Raw genomic sequence first — 21,628 nt, 5'->3', positions numbered from 1 at the left:
GGGGGGTGTGTGTGAAAAATCACATGGTTCGGTTACGGGGTGTCTCATGGCTCCCCCCCCTCCCTCCCCCCTCAAACCTGGGGCGGGGGAAATGAGCAGAAAATGGCTCAAAACGACCCCAAAGAAGGGGGGGGGGGGGGGGAACGGGCTGAAATGGAGCAAAAATGAAACAGAAAAGGGGGGGTAGTGGGGGGGGGGGAGGAGGAGGAGTTGACCCCAAAGAGGGGGAATTGGCAGAAATCCGGCCAAAAAAAAAGGGAGGGGAACGGGCCCAACCCCACGTTTCACACATAGCCCCAAAGTGGGTGAAATCGGCCCCAAAAAGTGGGCGAATTCGGCCCCAAAGTGGGCAAAACTCAGCGAAATAACCTCTGGGGTGGGGGAAAAAATAGCCCCCGTTGGGTGAAATCGCCCCACGCTGGGAGAACCGACGCCGAAGTGAGGGGAAAAACCAGCCCCAAAACCGGTGAAATTGGGCCCAAAGCTGAGGTGAAACTGAGGAGGGGGGAGAAACTGAGCTGGAAAGGGGTGAAATGGACCCAAAAACGGGGGCCGGGGGGGTCACCCCACACGTTGAGGTTGGTGCTGCGGGTGTTTATTGTCCGTGTTCAGCCGCGTGCGCCCGGTGCTGTGTCCTGTCCCCCCACCTGCCCCATAGGTCCTCCCAACAGCCCCACAGACCTTTCAAACTGCCCCATAGATCCTCCCCCTCCTGCCCCATAGATCCTCCCCCTCCTGCCCCATGGATATTTCCCCTCCTGCCCCACGGACCTTCCCCCTCCTGCTCCATGGATCCTCCCCAAGAGCTCCCCAAACCGCCTCATTAGACCCACAGCTTGTCCCAGAGACCTCCCAACCGCCCCATAGATCCCTCCAGACCCATAGCCTGCCCCATAGACCCGCAACTGCCTCTCGACTGGTCCCACAGACACCCCACCCGCCCCAACCTTCCCCAGAGACCCCCTCAGACCCATAAACAGTTCCACAGACCCTCCAACTGCCCCCCAACCTTCTCCAGGGACCCCTCCAGACCAATAACCTACCCCTGAGACCCCCAACCTGCCCCATAGATCCCCCAACTGCCCCTCATTCCTCCCCCCTCCCTCCCTGCCCCCCCCCAAATATAAAGACTTTGGCATGTGCAAGCAAAGAGCAAGTGTGACCCACGGAGGCCCCCAGTGCCCCCCCCAGGACCACCAGTGCCCCCCAGTCCTTCCAACTCTGCACCAGGCACAGAGACCACCCCACGCTGTGGAGCAAGTCCATGGCCAGATCCGTGGGTCACAGCGCACCGTGGAGCCCCCATGGAAGTCCCATGGAGTATTTATGAGGCCACCCCACACCATGGGGTGAGGGACCCCCAGGTGAGGCTCCCAAGTACCGTGGGGGCACCTCCATGACCACCTCCACGGAGCACTCCATCCATGGGGTGGTCATGGGGTGCCCATTTGATCTCCACGGGGCACCCTACACCATGGGGCACCTCAAGGGGCCCATGCATGAGCACCCCAAGTGCCCCAAGGCACCTCCATGACCACCCCAGTGGTGCCCCCCATTCAACGGTTCACCCATGGAATGTTCTTGTGGTGGTCCTGGGGTGTCCATTGGATCTCTGTGGGGCACCCCACACCATGAGGCACCTCAAGGGTGCCAGATCCCCACGCACGAGGGTCCCTAAGCACCATGGACAACCTTGAAGACCACCTCAATGGGGCACCCCACCCAACGGTTCACCCATGGAATGTTCTTGTGATGGTTGTGGGGTCTCCACTGGGCCTCTGTGGAGCAACCCCACACCAGGAGGCACCTCAAGGGTACACGAGGCCCCCGCCCCCCCTCCAAGCACCATGGAGCACCTTGAAGACCACCTCACCGGCGCACCCCATCCAATGGAATGTTCTCGTGGTGGTTGTAGGCTGTCCACTGGCCCTCTATGGGTCACCCCACACCAGGAGGCACTGTCGGTGGGGCTGAGAGGTGGGGAGGGGGTGGGGGGGCGGCCCCGTGGTGGCCTCACCCGAAGAGGCGGAGGAAGCAGGGCTGGCAGTAGGGCTTGCCCTCCTGCTCCTGGAAGGTGCCCTTGGAGAGGGGCCGGAGGCAGAAGGCGCAGACGAAGTGCTCGGGGTGGAAGCGCTGGGCCATGGCGGTGACGCAGCGGCCGGCGATGGGCTCCCCGCAGCCCCGGCACAGCGAGCCCCGCCGGGCGTGGAAGTGACGCTCGCAGTAGGGGTGGCCCCCGTCCTCGAAGAAGCTGCCCCCAACGAAGGGCGCGAAGCACTCCTGGGGGACAGGGACGCGGGGGTGGGGGGGGAGGGACGTCAGGGAGCAGGGGAGGGGGGGACGTGGGACGTGAAGGGAGGTGGGACACGGGGACGTGGGGACATGGGGGACCAGGGGAGATGGGGATGTGGGATGAGAAGTGCTCCTGGAGGTGGGACACGGGGACGTGGGGACATGGGGGACCAGGGGAGGTGGGACATGAGGATGTGGGGACATGGGGGACCAGGGGAAGTGGGGATGTGGGATGAGAAGTGCTCCTGGAGGCGGGACATGAGGATGTGGGTACACGGAGGACCAGGGGAAGTGGGGATGTGGGATGAGAAGTGCTCCTGGAGGCGGGACACAGGGACGTGGGGACATGGGAGACCAGGGGAGGTGGGGATGTGGGATGAGAAGTGCTCCTGGAGGTGGGACACAGGGACATGGGGACATGGGGGACCAGGGGAGGTGGGGATGTGGGATGAGAAGTGCTCCTGGAGGTGGGACACGGGGACGTGGGGATATGGGGGACCAGGGGAGGTGGGGACGTGGGATGAGAAGTGCTCCTGGAGGTGGGACACGGGGACGTGGGGACATGGGGGACCAGGGGAGGTGGGACATGAGGATGTGGGGATATGGGGGACCAGGGGAGGTGGGACATGGGGGTCTCACCCGGCAGACGAAGCACTCGGGGTGCCAGAGCCCCTCCAGGGCAGCGATGTAGCCCTCCAGGATGGGCCTCCCGCAGCCCCGGCACCGGCTGGAGAAGAGCTCAGCGAAGTCCTGGCGGCAGTACTGCTGGCCGTCCTTCTCCAGGAAGCCTGTGGGACAGCGCGGGGAGGGTGGGGGGACAGGGGGACACGGGGGACACGGATGTGGGGACGGTGAGATGCAGGGGTGAGGCTGGGATGGAGAAGGAGAGACGTGGGGACATGGGGATGGTGGTGGGACCACGAGGGGATGGTGAGATGCGGGGGGACATGGGGACGGTGAGATGTGGGGGGACACATGAGCACAGGATCAGCCCACAGGGACATGGTGGGACAGGGCAGGGACACGGGGGGACCATGGGGGGACAGGAGGGGACACAGGGGCCACCCACCCTCCTCGCCGAAGGGCTGCCCACACTTGACGCAGCAGAAGTGCTCCGGGTGCCAGTTCTTGTCCAGCGCCGTCACCATTTTCTGGGGGGGGGGGGGGGGCGGAATTGGAGATGGGGACATCACTGCCAGCCCCCCCACCCCCCTCCCGTGGGGGGTCCTACTCCACCCAGGGGGTCCCACCACCCCCAGGGCGCCCCACAAGGTCCCACTGCACCCCACAGGAGGTCCCATGGCCCCCCAGAAGGTCCCACCGCTCCCAGAACCCTCCAGGAAGTCCCATGGCCCCTCAAAAAGGTTCCACTTCCCCCAGAGCCCCCCAGAAGGTTCCCTTGCCCCCCAGAAGGTCCCATGGCCCCCCAGAAGGTCTCATCTCCTCCTGGGCACCCTAGAAGGTCCCGTTGCACCCAAGGGCATCTCACCGCTCCCAGAACCTCCCCAGAAGGTCCCCTTCCCCCCCCAGAAGGTCCCACCTCCAGGGCACCCCAGGTGGTCCCATTGCACCCAAGGGCATCCCAGGTGGTCCCACCTCCCCCAGGGCATCCCAGAAGGTCCCATTGCACCCGAGGGGGTCCCACCTCCCCCAGAGCCCCTCCCCCCTCGAACGTCCCCTCCCCCCCCCTCCCGGGGGTCCCCCAGACCCACGTCGAGGATGGGCTGGGCGCAGCGGGCGCAGCGGGGGGAGAAGAGCCGGCCGTAGTCCCGCGGGCAGTAGGGCACCCCGTCCTTCTCGAAGAAGCTGCCCCCCCCCAGCTCCCCCCCGCAGCGGGCGCAGACGAAGTGCTCAGGGTGCCAGGCGCACCCCAAAGCCTTCACCACCTGCAGGGGAGGAAGAGGGGGAGTCCCCCAAGAGATGACACCAGAGGGCACCCCATCCCTCCCACTTTAAAAGACGCCCACAAGGGAACCCTCCCAACTTTGGGGTGCAACACCGGGCACACCCCCCCCCCCACACTCCCCTCCCCCTGCCCCCAAGGGGGTACCCCAAAACCCACCTTCCCAGCGATGGGCTTCTGGCAGGACCCACAAACCCCCTTCGCCCCCGTGGGGACACCCTGGCGGCTCAGGTCCGACTGCAGCAGCACCAGCATGGAGTCCAGGTTCTCCCCTTCAGGAACCCCCTTTTTTGGGGGGGGCTGCGGGGTGGGGGAGAAAAAGAGAGTTATGGGGGTGCAGGGTAAAAAAGGGGGGGGAACACGCACCCTGAAAACTTCCCTCCCCCCCCCCCCCGGGACTCACGGTGCGGCGGAGGTGGAAGTCGGAGAGCGAGGCCATCAACTTGTCCAGCTCCTGGGTGGCCGAGGTGGCCGAGGTGGCCGAGGTGGGGGGCATCGGGGGGGTCCCCGAGCTGCTTTGAGCGGAGCAGGGAGAGGGTTAAGGGGGGGCGGCTGGCTCTGTGGGGAAGGGTGCTGTTGGGGGGGGGGGGGGAAGGCGGGGGCTGGTAATTGGGGACGACCCCATTTTGGGGTGCAGCTGGTGGGGGTTCCCACCAATTTGGGGTGGTGGGTATGCGGGGGGCGGGGGGGGGGAGTAACACTTACCGTGGGGGGGACACCCCAACTTCAGCCTCGTCTGCCGCCTCCTTCCTCTTCACCCCCTCGGGGCTCTTCAGGGGGGGGAACTGGGCCAGGATCTCATCTGGGGGGGGGTGGGGGGTGGGGTGTGCATGTGGGGGGGTCACAGACAGTTTTGGGGTCCCCAGGAAGATTTTTGGGGTGATTTTAGAGGTCCCCAAGGAGATCAGATGTCCCCAAAAATGATTTCTGGGGCCCCCAGGGTGATTTGGGGGGGGGGGAGGATATGAGGGGGTTTGGGGTCCCCCAGGGTGATTTGGGGGGGTGGGGGATGTTGGGGTGCTCTTGGGGGCTTTTAGGGTGCTCGGGTGGGGTTTTGGGGCAGCCAGAGGTGATTTTGGGGTCCCTGGGTGGATTTGGGGGTGTCGGGGGGGGGGGGTACCTGCGATGGAGCTGTGGGTGGCATTGAGGTCACGGAGGAGGCGGTCGAGCTCCCCCAGGCCGGGGGGGGCCTGGGAGGGTCGGGGGGGCCGGGTCTTCTGTACTGTGCTGGGGAGAGGGACACCGGTGGGGGGAGGGGGGGGACACGGCACGTCCCCTCCTCCCTGTCCCCAAGGTCCCCTCTGTGCCTCCCCCACCCCCCCCTCCAGCCCCCCCCCACTTCCAAATCCTGCCCCCCCCCTCCATGTCCCCTCCTGCACCCCCAAGTGTCCATCCCCCCCCCCCATGTCCCCCCCCAGGTCCCCAATGTCCCTTCCAGGTCCCCAATATCCCCCCCAGGTCCCCAAGGTCCCCCCCCTCCCAGGTCCCCAATGTCCCCCCCAGGTCCCCAAGGTCCCCCCCCCTCCCAGGTCCCCAATGTCCCCTCCAGGACCCCAAGGTTCCCCCCCCCCCCATGTCCCCATACCTGTAGAGCTGCTCGGTGTCCCCCCCCGGCACCTGGGGACCAGCACATTGGGGGTTAATGGGGACCTGGGGACACCCCCAATGTCCCCATCCCCGGGATCCTCGAGGTGTCCATGTCCCCCGTGTCCCCCCCATGTCCCCCCCCCCCCGAGTCCCTGCCCTCATCCCCCCTCATCACCCCCATCCCAGGGGTCCCCAACCCCCATGTCCCCAAGATCCTCCATGTCCCCAAAGCCCCCAGGGACCCCCCCCACGGTCCCAAGGTCCCCAATAAGTCCTCCAACCCCCCCCCCCCCCCGTCCCCAAGGCCACCCCAGGTCCCCAAAGCTCCCCGTGTCCCCAAGATCTCCAGCATTCCCCCCCCCCCCCCGTGTCCCCAGGGCACCTCATGGCCCCAGCGTCCCAAAGCCCCTCAGCGTCCCCAAGGCTCCCCCCCACGTGCCCAAAGCCCCCAACATCCCCAAAGCCCCCCCAGTGTCCCCAGAGCCCTCCATTACGCCCGTGACCCCCAAGGCCCCAGTGCCCCCAAAGCCCCCCCACCAGTGTCCCCAGCATCGCCCAGTGTCCCCAGGACCCCCTCCTGGCCCCAAGGTCCCTGAGCTCACTGGGCCATAGGGGGGTGGGGGTGGCCGGGGAGGGTCCCCGGCGGGGGGGGAAGGCGGGTGGGTGGGGGGCATCCCCCCCGGCGGGTCCGTCAGCAGCACCGGCCGCCGGGCGAGGTGTGACGTCGTCGTCTCCAGGTCGGCCAAGAGGGCGTCTGGGGACAGGGTGGGGTGAGGGACCCCGGCTGCCAGGGTCCCATCCCGTCCCTCCTCCGGGGACCCAGGCGTCTGGGGTCCCACCCGTCCCAGCACCGGGGGACCCAGGCATCCAGGGTCCCATCCATCCCCTCCTCCGGGGACCGAGGCATCCGGGGTCCCATCTATCCCAGCTCCCATGGACCCAGGTGTTGGGGCCCCCACCCATCCCAGCACCGGGGGACCCAGCTGTCTGGGGGGACGTAGGCGTTGGAACACCCACCCATCCCAGCTCCCATGGACCCAGGCATCCGGGGTCCCATCCATCCCCTCCTCCAGGGACCCAGGCATTGGGACACCCACCCATCCCAGCTCCCATGGACCCAGGTGTTGGGGCCCTCACCCATCCCAGCACTGGGGGACCCAGGCATCCGGAGTCCCATCCATCCCAGCTCCCATGGACCCGGGTGTCGGGACACCCACCCATCCCAGCACCGGGGGACCCCAGCATCCAGGGTCCCATCCATCCCCTGCTCTGAGGACCCAGGCATCTGGGGTCCCACCCATCCCACCACTAAGGGACCCAGGCATCTGGGGGGACCCCCGCATCTGGACACCCACCCATCCCAGCCCCCATGGACCCAGGTATCGGGACACCCACCCATCCCACCACTAAAGGGACCCAGGCGTCCGGGGGGACCCAGGCATCTGGTGTCCCATCTCTCCCAGCACCGGGGGACCCCAGCATCCGGGGTCCCATCCATCCCCTCCTCCAGGGACCCTGGCATCCGGACACCCACCCGTCCCAGCACTGGGGGACCCCAGCATCCAGGGTCCCATCCCTCCCCTGCTCTGAGGACCCAGGCATGTGGGGTCCCATCTATCCCAGCTCCCATGGACCCAGGCATCTGGGGTCCCACCCATCCCACCAGTAAGGGACCCACATGTCCGGGGGGACCCCGGCATCTGGTGTCCCATCTCTCCCAGCACTGGGGGACCCAGGCATCCGGGGTCCCATCTATCCCAGCTCCCATGGACCCAGGTGTCGGGGCCCCCACCCATCCCAGCACTGAGGGACCCAGGCATCCGGAGGGACCCCGGCATCCAGGGTCCCATCCCTCCCTTCCTCCATGGACCCAGGCGTCGGGACACCCACCCATCCCAGCACTGGGGGACCCAGGCGTCCGGGGTCCCATCCCTCCCCTTCTCCAGGGACCCAGGCATCCGGGGGGACCCCGCCACCCAGACACCCACCCATCCCAGCACCGGGGGACCCCAGTCGATCCGGGGGTACCCAGGCCTCCGCCTCCCACGCCCCCCCTTTCAGGGGGGACCCAGGCGCCCGGGACGGACGGACGGACGGACGCGGCCCTTACCCAGGTCGTCCATGGCCGGGACTGGGTGCGGCCCCCCCCGCCCCCCCCCCCCTTACCCCCCCCCGGTGACGTCGTCCCGCGCGGGCCCCTCGGTGCCCATGTATGGAAGCGCCCGGACGGCTGGGTCCCCGCCAGGGATCGGGAAAGGGGGGGGGCGGGAAGCGGCCGGACGCCTGGGTCCGTGGGATACGGGGGGGGGGGGGGCCCAGACGCCCGGGTCCGTGGGATATGGGGAGGGGGGGGGCAGATGCCTGGGTCCATGGGATGCAGAGGATCCCGAACCCCTGGGTCCCTGGGATACTGGGGGGGGCGGACGCCTGGGTCCCTGGGATATGGGGAGGGGGGGCCCCAAACACCCAGGTCCTAGGGATGCAGGGGATCCTCAAGGCCTGGGTTCCTGGGATACGGGGAGGGAGACCCCGGACACTGTGGGATAGGGGGAGGGTGGGGGGTGCGTGGGGGTGTCCCAAAGGCCCGGGTCCCCGGGATATGGGGAGGGGGGGCCCCCAAACGCCTGGGTCCTATGGATGCAGGGGATCCCGAACCTCTGGGTTCCTGGGATACTGGGGGGGGCCCAGACGCCTGGGTCCATGGAATATGGGGGGGGGGGGCGCTCCCAAATGCCCGGGTCCTAGGGATGCAGGGGACCCCAAATCCCTGGGATACTGGGGGGGGGGGGGGGGGCAGACGCCTGGGTCCCCAGGGTATGGGGGGGCCCCCCCAAGGCCTAGGTCCTCACCACGCCGGCGCTGTTTCACCCCCTTTATTGTGCGTTGCCTTCGCTCCAGTCGCGACCCCCGAAACCCCCCAAAATCAACCCGAAAATGGGGCACCCCTCCCAGAGCAGCCCCAGAACCTGGAGGGGGGGTGTGGGGGGTGTGGTGACCCCCCCCACCCCCCCAAATCACTGGGGGGGTGTGTGTGTGTGTGCGCATGTGCCCTCCCAAACTGTGATGTCCTCCCCTCGTGCCACCACCTTGGGGGGGTTCCTCAAGGTCCCCCCAAGAGGCTGGGGCCTCCCACCGCCCCAGCTTCATCTTCATCATCGTCAAAAAAAAAAAAAAAAGGCCTCAACATCTAGATGAGGTCCCCAAGATCCACCCAGGGGCCCCCCAAATCCTTGAGGGTGGGGGGGGCTCCCCGTCACCCCAGCCTTGTCTTCATCATCAAATAGGTCCTAAACATGTAGAGGAGACCCCCCCCGCCCCCAAGATCCTCATGGGGCTCCCCACCATCCCCGGCCTCACCTTCCTCATCGAAAAAGGCCTTAACATCTAGAGGAGGACCCCAAGGTCCTCAAGGGGGTCCCCAAAGGTCCTCACAGGGGTCCCTCAATCCCTGTGTCTTCCTCATCTTCACCCCAGGGGTTTCCCTCAGATGGTCCTTCGGTGCGCCCCCAAAATTAATGGGTGCTCTCGCAGTCTTACAGAGGTCCCTTGACCTCCAGGTCCTTCTTGTCTTCATCCAAGGGGTCCCCACACCCATAGAGGGGTTCCCCAAGAAGGTCCACAACGTCCTTCAAGTCCACAAAGTCCTCCCTAAGGTCCCCATGGCTGTCCCTGAAGGTGTCCTATGGCTCCTTGAGGTCCCTAAAGGTGTCCCCAAGATCTCAGAGAGCTCTCCTGACCTCTTTGTCCCCCTCATCTCTGCCTAAGGGGTCCCCAACAGCCATAAAGGGGTTCTCCAGGGTGTCCCCAAGGTCTTAGAAAGGTCCCCTGACCTCCATGTCCTCTTGATTTTCATCTAAGGAGTCCCCAAGACTCGTAAGAGGACCCCCAAGGTCTTAGAGAAGTCTCTGACCTCCATGTCCACATCATCTTCAGCCAAGGGGTCCCCAACATCCAGAGGGGGCCCCGAGGGTGTCCCCAAGGTCTTAGAGAAGTCCCTGACCTCCATGTCCTCCTTGTCTTTATCTGAAGGGTCCCCAACACCCATGCAGTGGTCCCCAAGGTCCTAGAGAGGTCCCTGACCTCCACGTGCTCCTCATCTTCATCTAAGCGGTCCCCAACACCCACGCAGTGGTCCCCAAGATCCCCAAAGGGGTCCCCAAGGTCCTGCTGGGATCCCCCAAGGTCTTAGAGAGGCCCCTTGACCTCCATGTCCACATCATCTTCACCCAAGGGATCCCCACCGTCCGTAGAGGGGTCCCTAAAGGGGTCTGCCACGCCATCCAGGTCTCCCTGGCTGTCCCCGAGGTCCTCGTAAGGCACCCCAAAGTCACCCTCCAGGTCCCCGAGGTCCTCCTGGACGTCCCCATTAGCGCCTGCGGGGGGTTGCAGCAGAGGGTCGCCCCCACCCCAGGGTTCCCCCATATCAAGGTGGGGCCGGGCCCCCCTGGGTGCCACAGCTGCCATCAAGGCCCTGGCCAGGCGAGGGGGACATCGGGCCAGCCGGGCCACCCGTACCAAGCGGGGGGCCACCTTGTGTGGTGGCCCCCCAAGAATGGCCCGGGCGGCCCGGTTGGCCAACGGGGCACAAGCCCATCGCTCGGCCAAGGCCCAGAGGGCGCCGGGGGAGGCGGTGACGGCGGTGGCCATGACGCCCTCGAACCCTTCCACCAGGTAGCGGCGGGCCAAAGCAATGGCGGCCCCTGCGGTGGCCGGGGACACGGGGGGGGACAGGAGGGGACACCCGTCCTCGGGGTGACCCCGGCAGCCGTGGATGAAATGGAGGAGGAGGAGGAGAGGGCGGCGGGGGGCGCAGCCCAAGGCCACCGCCGCCTGGTGGGCCTCGGCGAAGGCTCCCCCCAACATGGCTCCCAAGACGGGAGACCCCCGGGTTAAAGCCGCCCGGGCCACCGGCACCCCGGGGTGGCCACCGTTGGGGAGGAGGAGGAGGTCGTGGGGGGTCTGGGCATAGGGACACGTTGGGGACACGGGGGGATGCGCGGCTGAGGGGGTCGGAGATGCCTGGCGGGCTGGAGATGGTGGTGGAGATGGGTTGGAGGAGCTTGGGGAGGCTTGGGGACAGGGGTTGGAGGACACCAGGGGTGTCTGGGGGGTTGGAGATGGTGGTGGAGATGGGTTGGAGGAGCTTGGGGAGGCTTGGGGACAGGGAGAGGGTTGGGGACAGGGCTTGGAGGACACTGGGGCTGGTTTGGGACAGGGGCCGAGGGGGTTCGGGGACCCCTGGGGAGATGGGGACAGTTGGGGACATGGGTTGGAGGACCTCAGAGACACCTGGGGACACGAGTTGGGGAGGTCTGAGGACAGCGGAGGAGAAGATGACAACAGGGGACATTTGGGGGGTCTTGGGGCCACTTGGGAATGGAGGTCGGGAAGATCTAGGGACAGCTGGGGACAAGAGGACGCTCGGGGACGTTTAGCAGCCCTCGGGGACACTTGGGGACAGGGGGTCCCAGGGGAAGAGGAGTCTGGAGATACCTGGGGACAAGGGGACACAGGGGACAGCAGGGGTGGGGGGTAGAGGGTGACAGGGGACAGGGGATATGGGGACCCTGTGGGTCCCCAGGAGTCATCAGCGTCCCCGAGTCCGTTCGCGTGTCCCCACGGGTCCCCGTGTCCACGGGTGCACCCTGGTGGGTCCCCAACGTCACCGCGTCCATCCGCCGCAGAGGTCGCGTCACCGTCCGCCCGTCTCCAGGTGTCCTCGGCGTCCCTAAAGGTATCCGCGTGTCCCCAGGGGTCCCCAAGGTCCTCGCCTTGGTCCAGAGGTCTCTGCGGGCCACCCTTCTCCTCGAGGGCGTCGCCGCCGTCCCCATCTCTGTCCACCTGGCCCCACAGGTCCTCGGCGTCCTCGTGTCCCCACAGGTCCTCGGCGTCCCCACCTCCATGCACCTGTGGGTCCCCAACGGCACTTTCACAGTGTCCGGGGGGGGGATGGTCCCCCGTGGGGACCCCATCTGGGCATCCCCAAAGATCCAAGGGTCCCCAACGGGGTCCTCAGTGTCCCCCCACAGGTCCTCAAGAACCTCCACGTCCCCATCCGCACGTCCCCAGCACCCCACGGGGCTGTTACCTGCAGGTACTCATCGGTGTGTCCCGGCGTGTCCTTGCCGTGTCCCGGCGTGTCCCCGGCGTGTCCCCGGAGGAGGGCGATGGCATCAGCAGCGTAGAGGGCGAAGGCCGGGGGTGGCTCGTAGTGGGACGTGGGGCCCCGGGCCACCGCCGAGAGCAGCAGGGCCACCGCTCCCCCTCCCCACAGCAGCCCCCGTGCTGGGGACGTGGGCCTGCACATGCCAAGGACACACGTCACGCCCAGTGTCAGGGTAAAGGGACACCGAGGGTTGCACCAACGTCACACCAAGGGTCCCACCACCACGGGGGTCCACCACCATGACAACAACAACTTGGGTCACGCCAAGGTGACGCCAACGCTGTAGGTGATGCCAACATCATGGGTCACACCAATGTCATGCGTCACACCAAAGTCATGGGTCACACCAATGCGATGCCAATGTGACGCCCATGTTGCCATGGGTCATGGCAACGTGATGTCAACGCCATGGGTCACGCCAGCGCTGTGGGTCACACCAATGTCATGGGCCACGCCAACACCGTGGGTCACAGCAACGCGATGCCAATGTGATGCCCATGTTGCCGTGGGTCATGGCAACGTGATGTCAACGCCATGGGTCAGGCCAACGCTGTGGGTCACGGCCACATGACACCAACGCCAATTCTGTGGGTCACACCAACGTCACGGGCCACGCCAACGTCATGGGCCACGCCAACACGATGACAACGTGACACTCACGTTGCCAGGACCCGTGGTGTGATGTCAACGCCTTGGGTCACGCCAACGCCATGGGTCACGGCCACATGACACCAACGTACCAGGGTGAGTTATGGGGCTGGCTCTGGGGGGGCTATAGGGACACCGTGGAGCCTGTATGGGGGACGTATAGACCTCTATAGGGGACAGACGGGGCTCAGCTGCAGGGGGACGCGTGAGGGACCCCCCCGAGGTGGGATATGGGGCAGTTGGGGGGGGAGGGGGGAGGGAGGAGAGGAGTCTATAGAACCTATAGGGGCTCTATAGGGTTATCTATAGGGGCTCTACCTATAGGGTTATCTATAGGGTGGGTACCTGGTGAGCAGGGGCAAGGCGGTGGCGCAGGCCAGACGGGCCGGGGGGGCCCCGCAGCGCAGCATGTGGGTCAGCAGCCCCACACCAAAGGGGGCTGCCGCTGCCGCCCCCAGGTTGCGCAGCAGCCCCTCACCTGGGGACACACACACACACACACACATATAGGGAGCGGGGGGGTGTCAGGTCTATAGGATCCCACGATGGATCCTTCCCCCGCCCACCCCAGAGAGACCCAAACCAGCACCCAGGACCCCCAATAGCTCCTCCCCCCTCAACCTCCCCCCCACTCCAGGAACCCCCCCCAAAGACAACTAGGGACCCACAAAAGCCACCGGGGACCCCCCTTGCCCCCCCAGCCCCTCCCAAGGTCACTCAGGACCCCCCCAGGACCCTCTCAAAGGCCAATAAGGACCCCCCAGGACCCTCAAAGCCCCCCCAGGGAGCCCCCCAGCACCCTCAAAGCCCCCCCAAGGACCCCTCAAAGCCCCCACAGGGAGCCCCCCAGCACCCTCAAAGCCCCCCCAGGGACTCCTCAAAGTCTCCCCAGAGACCCCTCAAAGCCCCCACAGGGACCCCCCAGGACCCTCAAAGGCCCCCCAGGGACCCCTCAAAGGCCAACAAGGACCCCCCCCAGGAACCCCATGGGGACCCCTCAAAGGCCAACAAGGACCCCCCCAGGACCCTCAAAGCCCCCACAGGGACCCCTCAAAGGCCAACAAGGACCCCCCCAGGACCCCTGAGGATCCCCCAAAAGTCCCCCATGACTCTCGGGGATCCCAATAAGCCCCCCCAAAGCTCCTTTCCCGCCCCGCCCCCCCCCCCCCCCCTTCCAACTCACCCAGCTCCTTGAGACGTGCCTGGCGGGGGTGCAGGGGGGCGACCCCACGCCGGGGTCCCCCCGGCCGGGAGAGTTCTTCAGCTTGGGAGGGGGTAAAGCCGAGGACCAGCCAGGAGCGGAGCAGGGAAGGGACGTAAGCCCGGACCAGCGCCCCCAAAAAGGCAGGGTGCCCCGTCAGGCGCTGCAGCAGCCGGGCAGCCCGAGGGGCCGGGGCGGGGACCCCCGTCAGGTAACGCAGGAGCCCCGAAACCACGGGGGCGGTGGCCAGGGCTCGGCTGGGTTCGTCAGCCGCTGCCAAGCGCCCCAAAAGGAGGAGAGCGGGGGCTTCGGGGAGCCAGGGGTCCCCCTCGCCCACCCCCCGGGGCAGGGCCAGGGCCCCCATGGGGGGCAGGCGGCGCCGGGGGGGCGAGGGGCAGTGGAGGGGGGTGGTGGGGGGCGGTGGGGAGGGCGGCGGGGAGGCAGCTTCAGAGAGGAGCCAGGACCTGGGGGGAGAAACGAGGGGGGGGACGGGACGACACTGAGACATTTGGGGGGCTGGGGGGGGGACGACAGGGAGAGCCCCAGACCCCCCCAGGGTGTCACGCTGGACCCCACCTCCCCACACCGGCTCTAAGGGATAGAGAACCCCCCCTGCACCCCCATTCTGCTGCTGAGGGTGATCTCAGGGCTGCTCCCCCCCCCCCAGCCCCGAGGCAACAGGGACCCCCAAAAGTGACCCCAAGGAACTCCCAAAGACCCCTAAAGATCCCCTCAAGGTCTTAAGTACCCCAAGAGACCCCCAGGGATCTCCCTCGAGGTCTCAACGACCTCAAGGAACCCCAAGGACCCCCCAGGGATCCTCCTCGAGGTCTCAAGGACCTAAAGGAACCCCCCCAAGGCCTCAGGGACATCAAGAGACCCCCAGGGATACCCCTCAAGGAACCCCCCCAGGGCTTCAGGGACCTCAAGGGACCCCCAGGGATCCCCCTCAAGGTCTCAAGGGCCTCAAGGGACCCTCCCAAGGCCTCAGGAACCTCAAGAGACCCCAAGGGACACCCCTCAAGGACCTCAAGGGACCCCCAGGGACACCCCTCAAGGAACCCCCAGGGACACCCTTCAAGGACCTCGAGGGACCCCCAGGGATCCCCCTCAAGGTCTCAAGGACCTCAAGGAACCCCCCCAAGGCCTCAGGGACCTCGAGGGACCCCTAGGGACACCCCTCAAGGACCTCGAGGGACCCCCAGGGATCCCCCTCAAGGTCTCAGGGACCTCAAGGGTCACCCCAGGAGGTGCCAACCCCCCCCCCCCAAAAGCCCATCTGTCCGTCCGTTCCCCCCACTCACTTGAGTCCCCGCAGGCTTCTAGCGGCCGCCCCGGGCCCGGGCGGCCCGGGCATCTCTCGGGGGAGATCGCAGGAGGCGGCGGCTTCATCCTCTTCATCCTCCTCCTCTTCCTCTTCTTCCTCCATCTCCTCTTCTTCCTCTACCTTCTCCTTCTCCTGGTCAGCCCGGGCCCGCAGGACGTCAGCGAGGAGGGGGACGAGGCCACGAGCCTCCAGGGCCACCAAGGCTTCCTGGTCGTAGGCAAAGGCGGCCAGAGCCAGGAGGACGCGGGGCCGCCAGGGCCGGGCGCGTGGCTCGGCCAAGAGACGGAGGAGTAGCCCCAGGCCACCGGCCGCCCGGACCTTGGCCCGGTTAACGGCTTCCCGGCACAGCAGGCAGAGGGCCCGCACGGCCACGGCAGCGCCGGCCACGTCGGGGGAGGCCAAGGCTCTTTTCACCTCCTCGGCCACCGCTTCCACCGCCCCGGCGGCCCCCAAGGCGGGTCGGAGAGGGGCTCGGGCGCAGGCGTTGGCGATGGCCCCCAGGGCGGGCTGGCGGTGGTCCCGCTTGGCGTGAGTGGCCAAAGCGGCCAAGGCGGGTAAAGCGGGGGCCACGTCGTCGGCCGAGGGGCCGGGGCTGTCGGTGAGACCCCGAAGAGCCCGGGCCAGGGCCAAGCAGGCAGGGTGGGCAGGGGAGAGGGCGGCCAAGCGGGAGGCCAAAGCTCGGATGGCCCCGGCTCGCCCCAAAGCTCGTCGGGGGGCCGGGGAGGCCCCCAGGATGCGGAGGGCACGGGCGGCGCTGTGGAGGCACTCGGGGGTCCCGCAGGAGGCGGCCAGGGACACCAGGAGGGGACCGGCACCTGCAAAAAGGAAGGGAGCAGAGTTAAGACGGGGGGAGGGAAGCTAAAAGACACCCTCCCCCCCCCCAGAGACCGGGACACCCCCCGGGGACCCCCAAAGGACCCCTAGAAACACTTTGCAGAGCCAAAAGACCCCCCCCGGGACACCCAAAAGACCCCTAGAAACACCTTGGGGAACCTCATGGAGAGCCAAGAGAACCTCCAAAGATACCGGGACCCCCCCGGGGACATCGGGGACACCAAAAGGACCCCTAGAAACACCTTGGGGAACCTCACAGAGAGCCAAGAGAACCCCCAAAGATACCGGGACCCCCCCGGGGACGCCCAAAGGACCCTCAGAGCCAAAAGACACCCCCCCACACACACCTCAAAGACACCGGGGACCCCCCCCCAAACTCACCGGCATCGAGGACGTCCCGGGCGCCGTCGGGCTCCAGCGCCAGGTTGGCCAGGGTGCGGGCCACCCGGTTCTGCACGCTCTCGGGCCCCGGGGAGGAGAGGAGGGCCACTGCGGGGACAGGGGTCAGAGGTCAAGGGGGGGGACACACCCTGAGGGGACAGGCAAAGCGGGGGGGGGGGGGGGCTCTGGGCTTTCCCTCTCCCAGTTTGGGGGGGCTCTGGGCTGTCCCGCTCCCAGTTTGGGGGGGGGTCCAGACCCACTCCCAGTTTGGGGGGGGGGGGGGGGTCCGGGCTGTCCCACTCCCAGTTTGGGGGGGGGGGGGGGGGGGTCCGGGCTGTCCCACTCCCAGTTTGGGGGGGGGCTCTGGGCTGTCCCGCTCCCAGTTTGGGGGGGGGTGTCCGGGCTGTCCCGCTCCCAATTCGGGGGGGGGGAGGGGCAGACCCACTCCCGGTTTGGGGGGGGGTCTGGGCCATCCCACTCCCAGTTTGGGGGGGGTCCAAACCCACTCCCAGTTTGGGGGGGGGCTCCGGGATGTCCCGCTCCCAGTTTGCGGGGGGCTCTGGACCGTCCCGCTCCCAGTTTGGGGGGGTCCAGACCCACTCCCGGTTTGGGGGGGCTCCGGGCCGTCCCATTCCCCCGCAGGAGGAGATTCCCGTTCCCCTTCCCGGCACTCACCGAGGCGGGGGACGCCGCCCAGGCGCCGGGCCTGCCGTCGGCAACCGGGTTCGGTGCAGCAATTCCCGAGGACGCTGAGGGCCAGGTCGAGAACGCGGCGGGGCCGGTCGGGCCCCAGCAGCTCCAAGAGCGGGCCTAACCCACCCCGCTCCCGGAAACGAGCGGCTCCTCCCGGTCGCCGGGTGTGGCGGGTCCGAAGGGCCAAAAGAGCCCGGGCCAGGCCCGGTTCGGCCGCCGCCCGAACCGCTTCCACGCACCAACCCAGCGGCTCCGACATGGCGGCGGCGGCGGCCGGGCCCGGGCCCAGGCCCCGGCGGGGGGAAGGCGGAAGGGGAAAGGGGGACGGTGGCCGGGAGGGGGCGGCGCCGCGGGGCACGACGGGAAATGAGACGGTGAATGGGAAGCAATGAGCGAGGGGTGGGGACTACAGGTCCCGGCAGGCAGCGCGGCGGGAGAGGGGCATGGCGGGAAATGTAGTCCGGGGCGAGGCCTACAGGATTGGGGGGAGCCTCTACTGGGAGAACTGGGAGAACTGGGGAACCTCTACTGGGAGCACTGGGGAGCCTACACGGGGAGAACTGGGAGAACTGGGAGCACTGGGGACCCTACACGGGGAGAACTGGGGACCCTCTACTGGGAGAACTGGGGAGCCTACATGGGCAGAACCGGGAGAAGTGGGAGCACTGGGGACCCTCTACTGGGAGAACTGGGGACCCTACACGGGGAGAACTGGGAGAACTGGGAGCACTGGGGACCCTCTACTGGGAGAACTGGGGACCCTCTACTGGGAGAACTGGGGAGCCTACATGGGCAGAACCGGGAGAACTGGGAGCACTGGGGACCCTCTACTGGGAGAACTGGGGACCCTACACGGGGAGAACTGGGGACCCTCTACTGGGAGAACTGGGGAGCCTACACGGGGAGCACTGGGGAGCCTCTACTGGGATGACGCGCGGAAACAAACCCTACAGCTCGAATAGAGTTATAAAGCAGGTCTATTTATTGCGGCGCTGGGTGCAAAGGGGATTTCTCCTCCTAACTTGCACACCCTTACGCTGAACCCGTAATTATTTATAATGTAAATCATACATAGGCAAACTATGGGATGGACTAATACAATTAGTTCTAAGAATAGGTGGTACTATGTTAATTATTTCCGGGGCCTCGTTATAATAAATCTCCTCCTCCAGGCACATGCGTATTTTCTCCTGGTGGTCTTCTTTTGGGGGTCTTCGGGGCGGAAGACCCCGACTCTTCCTCACGATGACCTTTTCCCCTTCATCGAGTTGGCTGTTTTTTTTCTCGCAATCGCTGAATCGGTTCTCAATGATTGTTCTGCTGACAGGGGCATTCAACCTCCTTGCTATCTTCCCGTACTAAATCAGGATGTTCCTGTTTGCCGACTGAGTGTTCCTTCAAGGCTGGGCCGGGTCCGCTAACTGAGTAATTCTTTTCTTTCTTCCCTCGGGTCCAAGGTTGTGATATAGGTCCCTTGCATGATTGATACTTCTGTTTTTCCCATTCGCCGCCCAGACTTTGGGGCTGCGGGCTTTGCTGGCCACTCCAGCCTGAAAAGCACCTGTCTTTCACTTTTTTCCCGGCACCGGGCTCCAAAAGGGCCGAACGGCCGGGGGTGGCTCCCGCACCCAAGGTGCCAGCGAGAACAACTAGGGCTTTTTTCGAACCTCTCTGGGAACTGCACGCATTGCCGCCCAGACTTGGGGGCTGCGGGCTTTGCTGGCCACTCCAGCCTCAAAAGCACCTGTCTTTCACTTTTTGGCATTTTTTCCCGGCAGCGGGCTCCAAAAGGGCCGAACGGCCGGGGGTGGCTCCCGCACCCAAGGTGCCAGCGAGAACAACTAGGGCTTTTTTCGAACCTCTCTGGGAACTGCACGCATTGCCGCCCAGACTTTGGGGCTGCGGGCTTTGCTGGCCACTCCAGCCTCAAAACCACCTGTCTTTCACTTGTTTCCCCTTTTTTCCTGGCAATGCAGGATGTCTGAGTTGCATTGTCTACCATGTAGTGTGGTGTTGGAGTGCACAGTTGCGTTTGGCGTGGAGCTGCCTTGCCCGGCGGTGTAACGTCACAACGGTGACTTTATTTCTCTTGGCATCCTAGGCGCCAAAAGCGATGACGGCCGCAGCATCCCATTTTGGAATCTGTGCGGAGCGGGTGAGCGGAGAGCCCACAGTGCTTTCGAGGAGGGGGTTTTGCGGAAGAGATGGGCGTTGACAGGTGCGACGCTGGCTGCCGACCCCGTTTTGTGCATTGTGTGTTTTTGTTGCAGATGGTGAAGAGCACCCCGGCAACTGCAGGAACCTCCTGGCTAGCCGATGCGGGTCGGCAGTTTTGTGTCGAGGACAGATGCGGAACCTCTGTCTTGAGGAAAGCTAAGTGGAGGGGCCGGGGAGGGCTTGGGAGGAGGGGACAAGGCTGGCAATCGTAGGAGGGATTTTGAAGTTGTCTGGTGTTACAAAGCAGGTGTGCCTGGTGGCGCTGAGCATTAGGTGGCACCTCAGTGAAGTGTTTCTCTCTGGTTTTGCAGGTGCTGCGCAGGCTGCCTTTGGAACGGGATGAGCATTTGAGGTGAGCTCAGGGTAGTAGGGAGGAGGAGGCTGCTGATATCTTGCACGTTCGATGGTGGTTTTGTGTCTTTGGGTCTCTTAGGCACCAGAAACAGTGACTGCTGATGAGCTCTGGAGTCTGCACCCAAGGTGCCAGCGAGAACAACTAGGGCTTTTTTCGAACCTCTCTGGGAACTGCACGCATTGCCGCCCAGACTTTGGGGCTGCGGGCTTTGCTGGCCACTCCAGCCTCAAAAGCACCTGTCTTTCACTTTTTTGCATTTTTTCCCGGCACCGGGCTCCAAAAGGGCCGAACGGCCGGGGGTGGCTCCCGCACCCAAGGTGCCAGCGAGAACAACTAGGGCTTTTTTCGAACCTCTCTGGGAACTGCACGCATTGCCGCCCAGACTTTGGGGCTGCGGGCTTTGCTGGCCACTCCAGCCTCAAAAGCACCTGTCTTTCACTTTTTTGCATTTTTTCCCGGCACCGGGCTCCAAAAGGGCCGAACGGCTGGGGGTGGCTCCCGCACCCAAGGTGCCAGCGAGAACAACTGGGGCTTTTTTCGAACCTCTCTGGGAACTGCACGCATTGCCGCCCAGACTTTGGGGCTGTGGGCTTTGCTGGCCACTCCAGCCTCAAAAGCACCTGTCTTTCACTTGTTTGCATTTTTTCCCGGCACCGGGCTCCAAAAGGGCCGAACGGCCGGGGGTGGCTCCCGCACCCGAGGTGCCAGTGAAAACAACTAGGGCTTTTTTCGAACCTCTCTGGGAACTGCACGCATTGCCGCCCAGACTTTGGGGCTGCGGGCTTTGCTGGCCACTCCAGCCTCAAAAGCACCTGTCTTTCACTTGTTTGCATTTTTTCCCGGCACCGGGCTCCAAAAGGGCCGAACGGCCGGGGGTGGCTCCCGCACCCGAGGTGCCAGCGAGAACAAGTAGGGCTTTTTTCGAACCTCTCTGGGAACTGCACGCATTGCCGCCCAGACTTTGGGGCTGCGGGCTTTGCTGGCCACTCCAGCCTCAAAAGCACCTGTCTTTCACTTTTTTGCATTTTTTCCCGGCACCGGGCTCCAAAAGGGCCGAACGGCCGGGGGTGGCTCCCGCACCCGAGGTGCCAGCGAGAACAACTAGGGCTTTTTTCGAACCTCTCTGGGAACTGCACGCATTGCCGCCCAGACTTGGGGGCTGCGGGCTTTTCTGGCCACTCCAGCCTCAAAACCACCTGTCTTTCACTTTTTGGCATTTTTTCCCGGCACCGGGCTCCAAAAGGGCCGAACGGCCGGGGGTGGCTCCCGCACCCGAGCTGCCAGCGAGAACAAGTAGGGCTTTTTTCGAACCTCTCTGGGAACTGCACGCATTGCCGCCCAGACTTTGGGGCTGCGGGCTTTGCTGGCCACTCCAGCCTCAAAAGCACCTGTCTTTCACTTTTTTGCATTTTTTCCCGGCACCGGGCTCCAAAAGGGCCGAACGGCCGGGGGTGGCTCCCACACCCAAGGTGCCAGCGAGAACAACTGGGGCTTTTTTCGAACCTCTCTGGGAACTACAGGCATTGCCGCCCAGACTTTGGGGCTGCGGGCTTTGCTGGCCACTCCAGCCTCAAAAGCACCTGTCTTTTACTTTTTGGCACTTTTTCCCGGCACCGGGCTCCAAAAGGGCCGAACGGCCGGGGGTGGCTCCCGCACCCAAGGTGCCAGCGAGAACAACTAGGGCTTTTTTCGAACCTCTCTGGGAACTGCACGCATTGCCGCCCAGACTTTGGGGCTGCGGGCTTTGCTGGCCACTCCAGCCTCAAAACCACCTCTCTTTCACTTTTTGGCATTTTTTCCCGGCACCGGGCTCCAAAAGGGCCGAACGGCCGGGGGTGGCTCCCGCACCCGAGGTGCCAGTGAAAACAACTAGGGCTTTTTTCGAACCTCTCTGGGAACTGCACGCATTGCCGCCCAGACTTGGGGGCTGCGGGCTTTGCTGGCCACTCCAGCCTCAAAACCACCTGTCTTTCACTTTTTGGCATTTTTTCCCGGCACCGGGCTCCAAAAGGGCCGAACGGCCG

General features: G+C 65.5%; 1 protein-coding gene across 1 annotated transcript; it reads right to left on the bottom strand.

Moving 5' to 3' along the window:
- Positions 1-2,013: 2,013 nt before the first annotated feature.
- TGFB1I1 (transforming growth factor beta 1 induced transcript 1) lies at positions 2,014-7,905 on the bottom strand. The gene is made up of 11 exons (XM_074167311.1): positions 7,893-7,905; positions 6,385-6,536; positions 5,781-5,812; positions 5,316-5,422; positions 4,901-4,997; positions 4,585-4,707; positions 4,355-4,550; positions 4,005-4,178; positions 3,362-3,443; positions 2,932-3,080; positions 2,014-2,280 (listed from the first exon to the last, which is right to left on the bottom strand). Exons 1-11 carry the CDS (start codon positions 7,903-7,905, stop codon positions 2,014-2,016), a joined length of 1,392 nt encoding a protein of 463 aa, XP_074023412.1.
- Between the last annotated feature and the right edge of the window lie 13,723 nt (positions 7,906-21,628).

The sequence above is a fragment of the Numenius arquata genome, unplaced genomic scaffold (assembly GCF_964106895.1).
Source record: "Numenius arquata unplaced genomic scaffold, bNumArq3.hap1.1 HAP1_SCAFFOLD_667, whole genome shotgun sequence".
In the NCBI taxonomy this organism is placed as follows: domain Eukaryota; kingdom Metazoa; phylum Chordata; class Aves; order Charadriiformes; family Scolopacidae; genus Numenius; species Numenius arquata.
This window is presented reverse-complemented; position numbering and strand designations above follow the sequence as displayed.